Below are 10,438 nucleotides of genomic sequence, written 5' to 3' on the forward strand. Positions count from 1 at the left end.
CAGCACCCAACGCATGCATTATCGGCATGCCTCGAGAATCACCCACCCCAGGTGTAAGCAGTCCGAGGTCAGACCTAGTCTTTCCATTCAGCCACCTCGATTGGGATCCGAGTGCTGTCAACAGCTAGGTCAATTCAGCACCCAACATTATCGGCATGCTTCGAGAATCACCCACCCCAGGTGTAAGCAGTCCGAGGTCAGACCTAGATCTTTCCATTCATCCACCTCGATTGGGATCCGAGTGCTGTCAACAGTTAGGTCAATTCAACAACTAATGCAAACTCATTCACATTTTAACACTTTCTTAAATACATTCTCTCTTATTTCTCAATTAGAATGGTGGAGGTACTCGATATTCCTCTATCACCCTTCGCACCTATTATATAACTAAACTAATTGGACGACGGCGGAGGAATCAGTTTTCCTGCAACGGGCCCTCTCACACTACACATTCATTTCAATAAATAACACTAGGGACGCAAAAACAATCTAAATATACATATGAAATGAAACAATACTTTCTCCCCGAAGAATCGGAAGAGGGGACCCAGATATTCGCTGCCGTGCTCAAGCATAATTCTCATATCGGTGGCACTTCTACACGCTCTATATAAACATAGAACAAAGGAATTGTACAGTTCAATTAGATGGGACACATCAAGCTATCTTTCCTTACAACCCGACGCATACGCGGGCTTTGGCCCAAAATTTAGTGTTTGTGTGTCAAGCTCGCAAGGGGTACCTATAAATTTTTATTCTAAAAAAAAGATGTATAAGATGTTTATAAGACAAATTAATTTTTGATCAACTCGTAAAAAATAATTTTATGGTTGTAACTATCCTAATTGTTTTATTTTTATATTCCAAGGTTCATCACATTTTGAAAAATGCTTCTTAAATGCCAGGAGATGCCATACTACAAGTTTAAATGTTCCTTCGTTAATTATTTTAGGTTTTGTTAGATATCACTACTCAAAATATGGTTAATTAAAAAAAAATTGGGGTACTTAGTATGAAATGTGTAGAAAAGTAGCTAACAGCCATCAATTTTGTTTATAGATTAACAAAGTCTAATTACTACATTTTATTGTGTTTCTAATAATTTTTTAGGGAAATCCTTTTTCAGTTTAAAAAATTGGCCCTTAGGCAGACCAATTTTCCTTTAAAAGTTTTTTCCATTCCTCACCGCTAAGTCGTTTTCAAAAACTAAAGCGATACGGTTTAACGATAGGTTTTCTTCGGGGACTAAATACTCATCGTTTCCATCATTTTCAAAAACCGAATTTGTTAAATTTTCATTTTGCTGTAAGCCCAGAGTAGTCGAATTGAAACCATTTAAATCGCCGGGGCAATTTTGAAGGGCTTCTCCTTGGATATCCAATCCGTCTTTTGATACCGAAATCTGAAAGCAAAAACAACCAAAATTCTTTTTAAGTGGATACAAAATGAGAATTTAAGTCCATGGATGGGGCGAGTACTAATCGAAAAATTACACAAATCACTTATTAGTTTGTGCCCTTTGAAAGAAACATGTAAAATTTTATATTTCAATATGAACAATATAAAATCGAAATTGTTTCTATCTAAACTATTTGTAAAATCTGCTGATAGTTGTAGTATACAACAAACAATACGGAGAACAGATTGTAAGGGAGGAATCGTTCAACTCATAACCTTTGAGGATCAAGTTAAAAGAAATAACCCAGTCCAAGAGATAGCCTTGACAGGACGTTTGTTAGTTCACATGTTTAGTTATTTATTGTCAAGTTTTGAATATTCGGTTAATACGTGCCAAAGTAGTTTATTTATAATGATATTAACAATATTATTGCCTTAATAAGTAATTTAAGTAATTAAGACGATTATAAAATTCAGCTTAAAATATAAAAAAATGACTTAGTTTAATTACACATAAATAAGGTCATTTAATATTTCCATCTAACTAACGTAATGTTAATTTGGATTATAAATTAGTTTTAAAAACAATACGTGCGTGTGTATGAGCGAGAGAGAGAGAGAGAGAGAGAGAGAGAGAGAGAGAGAGAGAGAGAGAGAGAGAGAGAGAGAGGAATATAATAGGTACATAGAGATAGAGAGAGAGAATAGAGATATAGAGAAAGGTAGATTGGTAGACAGATATTAGGGATAGAAAGAGGAAAAAAGATAGATATAGATAGATAGGTAGGTAGATAGAAAGATAAATATATAGAGATAGAGATATATAGATAGGCTGAGATAGAAAGAAAGATAGAGATAGATTAGAGGAAAGCAAGGTAGTAGGTAGAATGTTTAATAGATAGAAAGAGAGATAGATAGATTGGTAGATTGATTATATAGAGATAGAAAAAGAGAAAAAGAGATAGAGATACATTAGATAGATTAATAGGTAGTTTGAAAGATAGTAAGGTAAATACATAGAGATATACAAAGAGAGATAGAGATATATAGATAGGCAGAGATAGAAAGAATTTTAGACTCAATCCAAGTATTTGTATTCATTTTCAGTCTAAAATTTCTAGCATTGTATAAATTCATTTTTTCACATCCTACATGCATTTGTATAATTTAAACAATGTTTATAAATCCCAGGCCCTGAAGATGATTTCAATAAAGGTCGAAACGTTGGCACGATAAAGAAAATGTTTTTCGAAAACCTACATCACACCAGACCACATCTCACGATCTCCAAATAATCATTAATTAACGGTCACTAAACATTACACATCGATAGAGATAGATTAGATGTAAGAGAGGTAGGTAGAAAGAAAGATTATTAGATAGATAGAGAAATAGATATAGGTAGATAGAGATAGTTAGATAGATAGATAGATAGATAGATAGATAGATAGATAGAGAGAGAGAGAGAGAGAGAGAGAGAGAGAGAGAGAGAGTGAGAGTGTGAGTGAGGGGGAGGAGAGAGGGTTGTTTTGTGTACATTTCCCATATATTAAATTATTTCTTTTACAATTTAAATAAAACAAAATGTTTTTACTGTTTTATTTATTTACTTACAGGCTCCTTGCTTTCGTCTGTTACCGTATTAAAGAGGGATAGCGATTTTTCGGGAACTTTCTGAGAGCAGCAACTCGTTTTTTCTTCAACACACAATGGACAGAAATGCTGATTCTGCAATATAACAAATATGAATTTCAGCAAATGAAGATGATTATTTTGTTAAATTTACGTTTATGTTACTGTTTGCAGATCCTGGTCCGTACTGAGTGTAGTATTTAATCCGACTATTTTCTATATCGGTACTCAGCTAAAATTTATAAAAAAAAAAAAAACTTAAACGCTTTTACTTCTTATACTTTAAAAGACTTACTTTAAAAATTTCGTAACCGTGTGAAATGTAATTGATCGGGTTGGCCTGCACAGTTGAACAAGGAGGCATACAAATTGAATTAATCTCTTCGAAACATAACGTACACACGCACACGTTCTAAAATGGACCGTTAGTTTAAAATTTTGTCAAAAATCGGAATCTTTTTCTTTGTCTCACCATAAAATCTGAGCTCGGGCGAATTCCTATCGGCCCGATATCCTTGTCCGTGCTCTCCTCAACCGCTAAGCCGGGAGATGCTTTGCAGTCCGAGAATAACGCAGCCGCATGCAAATTCTGAAAGTGATTGTAAGGAAAAGTTAAATATTTTTAACGCTTATTTTGATTTATTTTTTTAAAATTTAGGCTCTTTTTATCGCTCAATTTGCCAGATCTACCTGGCAGATAAAAAATAAAGCGACATTCTGCTGATTTGTTATGTTTATTTGTACAATTTTTGTGCAATATACTGTTTCTCCACGTTTTATTCAGTTCCATTTTTTAATTTACAATTAAAGCAATCGAAAATGTAAAACTAAGTGAATGAAGATTAAAAAAATATTTAGTTTAGAAAATATTTTTGGTAATATCAAAGCACCGATGTTTGTTAACTGTTTCATTTCAATAATATTTAATAAATATTTTTTAAAAATTTCAAATATACTGACCATTTAATTTGATACTACAACTACTAAATAATAAATAAAAAAAAGATTTTTAATGACGATTGGAAAATGTAAAACTTACCTCGATTTGCCCTGTGCACCAAGCATTTTCAGGAATGTCAGCAACTTTTCGTTTAAAGTAGCAATCACAGCACGGTTCACGCATGTTGCTCGGCATATCAAAATTGCGACCCAACCTTGAGATGAAAAGAGTTTGGTTTCGATGGCAACCGTTTTATAAAATAAGAAATCAAATTGATTGATAAAAATAAATAACAATAGTAACTATTAACACATGTTATAAAAATTCGGTAAGAATTTCCTAGATGTGGTGCTATCCAGTTTACAGAAAAAATAAAGATATTTTCCTCACATTGTTTTGAAGATTAGGTCGTATTTATATTTATGAATAATCATTATAAAGAAGTCAGCTGAGATGTTACGATATGACTGATAATCTTGCAGTACTGAAGTGTTGAAGAAACCTATATTGCATAAAGCATTAGTCTCCTAGGTATCGTGTAAATAAGAGATCGGATCTCGTCTTGTGAATAGAATTCCATTCTTTATCAAGAGCGGTTTGAAGCTTTATCATGCCCCATAAGTGTTCTAAAAGATTCATGCCAGGAGAAGAACCTGCTGGCTAATTCAATGTGGTAATGCTCTATATCCTCCAAGTGATATGTGCCATGCATTGAGACGAAGTTGTCTCCAATAAATGGAGCAAATGGGACCACAGCTTCCAGAAGAACTTCCTGAATGTACCTTAGTGCACTCAAAGATCCATTCCGTATGATAATCAATTCGAGAGGGTCATGTACGTTGATTCCATATTTCCACCCCATAACTTAACTGACAGTCTTTGCAAAAGCTATGACTCACGCATGGCACATGAAACAAAGCGTTCTCTACTTCTTCTTCACACACGGTCCCGATCATCCGATTGCCACAAGCCAAACCGGCGCACATCTGTGAAGAGGAAAACTCCCCTTTGTTCAAGTGTTCAAGAGAGATGTTGGTTTGCGAATAGTCGCTTTTCTGCTCGATGCCTCTTCAATAGTAAAGAACCCGATGGGGCGTCTGGAGACTAGGTTATTTTCACAAAGCCGTTTTAAAGTTTATCCTTATACGAAGCAGTTAAATGACAGTTCTGTAGTGCGGTAGGGCAATAAAACTTTAGTCTCTAGTCGTCATACATCGCGGTCGGACACTACCTAAGTACCTACCGATTGAGACTTCCCGTGGCCCTAACCGCTGTTTACCATCGAGGATGGTAGAGCACGGCACACCCAGGACTTGAGCTATGTAAAATTTATTGTTTCATCAAAGAAAACATTGAAAAAAATTAACTCACTACAAATTGGCTCTGGAAAGGATGAAATTGAACTGATTTTAATTATTTTTAATCTAAAGAGCTTAAAAGGATTACTAACACTCTATAAAAGTAAACAACAAGTTATTAATGTTGTGTTTACGTTTTAAGTCAACTATTAATCTTTATAACTAGTTATTTTGAAAAATAGACAAATAAATATAAATCTCTGTTTTTTGTTTTTGAGTGTATATTCAAATAGAAAACAAAACAAAAGCAATGAGACTTATTGGTGTTGTCTGCGGGGTGATCAACCTGTAATTTGGTCGTCACCGATCATTTTGGTCTTGGCAGGATCGGCGTCCTCGCTGGGTTAATTTGTCAGGATAGATAATTTTAGTCTGTCAGAACAACACAGCTAGGATGGGCAGTCTAAAACGATCGGAAACGACCGAATTACAAAAATAGTTTATAAACTTTTCTAGTGAATTTTAACCATCAGATAAGGGATGTTGCCAATTAATGATTTCTTTAAGTGAAATATTGCGTTGAGGTCAGCAAGTCAACGAAAAGCTTGATCGAATCTTAGTCGATATCATTATTGTTCAAACAGGATTTTGATTTTCAAGAAGTGAAGGTATTCTAAAGAAGGAATAAGTATAAACAGAGGAAAACAGCAAGGTTGGTAAAATTTAAAAGGATACATATTTTCTGTCTCATCATTAACAAAACCTAGATCTAGAAATATTTGAGGTGGAAAGAGTATGTTAGTTTACTATTGTGAAATAATGGTTTTTCTCACAAACTGGTGTGTCCACCGACTACCCTTTCCAAAAAGTGAAAAACCATAACCCTCATTTAAATTAGTACATTTACATTTAAAATATAGTTTTTAAGGCCTTAAAATTGTTTATTGCCCATAGCCGAATAGTTTACATTTTTAATATTTTCAAAAATTGATAAATATTAATATAAATAATAACATAAATATATAATAAATATGAATAAACAAATAAAAATAAACAAACAATTAAACATCAATACTTATATAAATAAATATTTACACTTCAACAACAGTTAATTCAAATATAACACGACATTATAAATTTAAAAAGGCTCCTGTAAGTGTCAATTTCCTGATGCCAGTAATTTATGTAGGTTGCATAAATGGTTGCTTTATTAAAGACTTAGCGATTGCTTGATATATCCTCTCCTCTGATTTTAAGGCTTAGGACAATGAAATAATCGACTAAAATTACCATTAGAGACGTATTGCACCTTTAATTCGACCACACCATCTTTTAGGAAAAGCAGATCCATTTCATACCTTATGTAAAATTTTGTATGAAGCTTGTATGCTTCGACTGGAACACTCGACATCATCTTTCGCACATCGGTTATTAGGCATACAAGAGACAATCTTCAGATAAAACTTTAAATTTTCTATAAGTAGATACTCGACGATAATAAGTAATGACTTATGGATGGTTTTTCGAACTTGTTAAAGACTTATAGCTTAAGTTGGTGGACGGCTCCTTATAAGGATCCCTTCTGGCCATGCATTAAACAAAAGGGTACGTTAACATGTCGATATTATAATAAGCCAATTGTTGGGCCGTCCTCAAACTCAAATAGAATACAGGATTACAAGGGAGAACGACGTAATTCGTAGGGGATCCGCCCGCCCTCGCTTGTTAGAAATCCCACACGTTCAAATAGATGGTGTTTCTTTTTGTCCATTTCGCCATCTTGGTTTTTTACATACAGAAATACATCCCGTGTTTATTTTTTTGTTCAAAAATCACTTGAATACGTTATTTCCAAATTAGAAGAAACAAATTTTGAAGATCTCAAAACCAAATATAAATTATGAACAATATTATAAATAAAGCTTATCACTGTGATAGGAAATCTATTAAAGCTATAATAGTCATATTATATTTAAAGTTTTTACAAAAAAATAATAATATCTCAATCTTATTTCTAAATATAAATCGTTTTGTTTACTTTTACGCGATTTTCAGCACAGTATTAGTGTCGATACTACTGCTATCGCATTCTCATATTTATACAAAATGAGGCATTGTTGTTGACGCCATACGGCAGGGTTATAAGCACGGAGAGGCGGACGGTGTCGAGTACGAACTGATGTGTTCTAGTTGATCAAAGTACATACACTCTATCGGCTGTTAAGAGTACTGTTCCGACGTTTTTAAAAGGAACATAAATCGAATCAAATCTCGATCGCTTACCATTAATAGAATTGTCAAAACTTTCCAAATTTATCACTTGTAATAATTATTATTCTACAAAACCGCTATATTGTAGTTTGGAAGAAATTTATGCCGATGACGAACACTATCATAGGCTTCATCCTTCATCGTCTAGACACCAATATTTCTATTTGTCTATCGTTTGATTAATATACTCAATTATATAAATATATATAATTTATACTCGACGACGTTCGTAACAACCCACGAAATTTCATTTCAAAAAAATTAATTTTTGGTTTATAGACCTGTCTTCGTATAAAATTTATAGCAGCATATTTTCATGCTAGTTAGTAGATGTGAGTACATGAAAAGTTTTTTATTTGAAATTGATGTTTCACTCTCTAGGGTTGGGAAGTGGGGGAATTGCGGTTTAATAAAAACAACTGTTTGGATACAGAATTTCAGCAGTACTTATATTTTATGTATGCTCCCAAATAGACGTTTCTAATTATACTACATATGATTAATATATAGTAAATACATATACAAGAAGTTCAGGTCCTTTTTTTTCTTCCAATCGATTTATTTGGAGTAGTTTTGTTTAAATAGTCAGGCAGAAAGACATGTTCCAACGTGGAAAGCGCTTCTCATATAACTCAGAATTTTATAGGCGAACGACAGTTTATATCCCGTTTTTGAGGAGTAGTGATGAAATCAAGAAAAAAAATAAGGTTCTGGAGTCGGAGCATGGACGGGAACCATAAAGTGCCAGGATGTCGGACGCGGTCCTGTCCCTCAGGAAATAACTGAATTAATTTAAACCCAGACAATATTGGAGGGCTGACGTTCAAAAAACGGGATTATCCATGGTCCGAGGCCAAACTGGTCCGGGGGTGACAAATGGCCGAGGACCGTGAGATACCCACGATTAAAAAGGGGGAATTCAAGGTGGGTCTTCTCGTCGTCTTCTGCCGTGAAATTGAACTTAAGCCAAAGGAATAGAATATTACCAGTTTCATGATTAAGATGTTTTAATACATTTAAATTTATAATAAATTTTTGAATCGACATTTTAATATTTCAACGAAAAAATTTGCTTTCAGATAGAAAAAAATATTCCTTCCTCGCTCACTTTTTTCCATTTTCTCTTCTTACTATTTATTATGATTTTATATTTCTCAGTCTTTTGCTTTATCTCTCTTGTCACTCTCTTCACGTTCTATATTTGCTATCTCTCACCTCCCTCTCACTATTATTACCCTACACAAAACCTGTTATCACCTTCAGACTAATTAATTCTTTAGTAATGGCTTATATTCATTACAACATAGTCGCCATGAGTGATCTCAACTATCATTACAAAATAAACTTCAAAAAGCACAAAGTACGTGCATCCGTTATATTCTGAAAATAAAATGTGATTCTAGAAAATACGATAAATTTTTAACTATTGCATAGCAACCTTTTTATGCAAAATTCTACGTACTAAAAACCCTTCCTACATGTTTCATAATTTTAAATTTCAATGCAATATCCATTACATTAATAACAGAACAGGAAATTAATTAATTACATTAATAACAGAACAGGAAATTAATTAATTCATCTACCAAAACACAGAACAAAAACACTTAATAATTTATTTAAAATAAAAACTTCAAAAATCTTAAAAATCAACTCAATACAAAACCGTATAGTTCAAATAAAAAGCTTAAAATCATTAAAAGAAAAATTTAAAGAATACTTGTTAAGTAAATATGTTGAATATAATCCTACAAATTAGCATTTACCTTATTTAACATTTACGTAGTTAACATTAGGTTATATACTTACATATTTTTATTTATTATTCTTTTTTTATTATATACTTTTACATTGACTTTTAGAACGTTAATAGTCATTTTATTAGTATTTTATTTCATTTTTAAATCGTAAAATTATGTTCCAATTCTAGAAGTTTTTAATCTAGTTTTTAACAATCTTACGAAAAATCTATATCTACTTTTGTTACTCAACAATAATATGCTCTGTATAAAAATATAACTAATAATTTCAACTTATTCTCACTTTATTCATTTAATTCATTGACGATTTTATAATAATTTGTTAATTCTATTTTATGTATGTTGCGACTATAAACAAATATTATAATTGTAATTATACGTTCTGTGTAAGAAAGGACCTTAGGTGTAAGAAAGAGACCTAACTTTTGTGTGTATTTTAATAAATAAATCGTTAATCAATCAATCAATCAATCTCTCCCTCTCTCCTCTTCATCCCTATCTCTTTATCGTTTTTATGTTTTACAATTAATTAACAATAGAGAAATGTAAGAAATAAATGGTGGACCGAATAAGAGAAACGTGGTATGGTACAACAATCTCAAACTATTCTATGTATGTTCTCAATTTGGGGGGGGGGCAAAATTGGGTAAATAAACCAACTTCTCAGGATACGATGTTAAAATTCAATGTTTGTAGTGACATTTTTTTATTGTGTTCACATTTAACCAAATGCAATGCGGTTGTCCTAATAAATAGGTTTTTAATTATATCTTGACTTTCTCGTACTTATCTCTTTATGCATCGACACTTAACAATTTTTTAACACAAGTTAGGGCACTTGCCATTACCGTTCTTCAGGATGTCTTTAAGTATATTATTATAAGTTATTAAGGTATGCCTTGGATTTGCTAGGCGCGTAAAAAGGAATATCAATTTTTTTTAAACCACTATATTTTACACATGAGATAACAGAACTAGGTTTGAGTCACTTGTTACCAATGATACAAATGTTAATACAAGAAGGAAATTTTTGTTTCTCTTTGTCGCACCTAAAGAAAATGGTTTGGTACTTAAACAATTACACACAATCTATCAGGTCTAAAGACTTACTGGAATATGCCCATCTCATTTGCTCAACT

At 32.6% G+C, this 10,438-nt stretch overlaps 1 protein-coding gene across 1 annotated transcript; it reads right to left on the reverse strand.

Annotated features, from left to right (window-relative positions):
- Positions 1-1,101: 1,101 nt before the first annotated feature.
- Positions 1,102-4,184, reverse strand: LOC106667033. Its single transcript, XM_014394631.1, has 6 exons — positions 4,070-4,184; positions 3,503-3,619; positions 3,326-3,442; positions 3,185-3,262; positions 3,013-3,126; positions 1,102-1,402 (listed from the first exon to the last, which is right to left on the reverse strand). Exons 1-6 carry the CDS (start codon positions 4,163-4,165, stop codon positions 1,163-1,165), a joined length of 762 nt encoding a protein of 253 aa, XP_014250117.1. The 5' UTR covers positions 4,166-4,184; the 3' UTR covers positions 1,102-1,162.
- Between the last annotated feature and the right edge of the window lie 6,254 nt (positions 4,185-10,438).

This window comes from Cimex lectularius, unplaced genomic scaffold (assembly GCF_000648675.2).
Source record: "Cimex lectularius strain Harlan isolate CLEC.00 unplaced genomic scaffold, Clec_2.1 scaffold97, whole genome shotgun sequence".
NCBI lineage: Eukaryota > Metazoa > Arthropoda > Insecta > Hemiptera > Cimicidae > Cimex > Cimex lectularius.

Bases quoted from the DNA above. Each gene is read 5' to 3' on its own strand.
- LOC106667033 (XM_014394631.1), bottom strand. From the start codon at position 4,165: ATGCCGAGCAACATGCGTGAACCGTGCTGTGATTGCTACTTTAAACGA. The intron at 3,443-3,502 runs GTGAGACAAAGA...GGTCCATTTTAG, and splicing joins GCCCGAGCTCAGATTTTATG to AACGTGTGCGTGTGTACGTT. The intron at 3,127-3,184 runs GTAAATTTAACA...GTTATATTGCAG, and splicing joins CTGCAAACAGTAACATAAAC to AATCAGCATTTCTGTCCATT.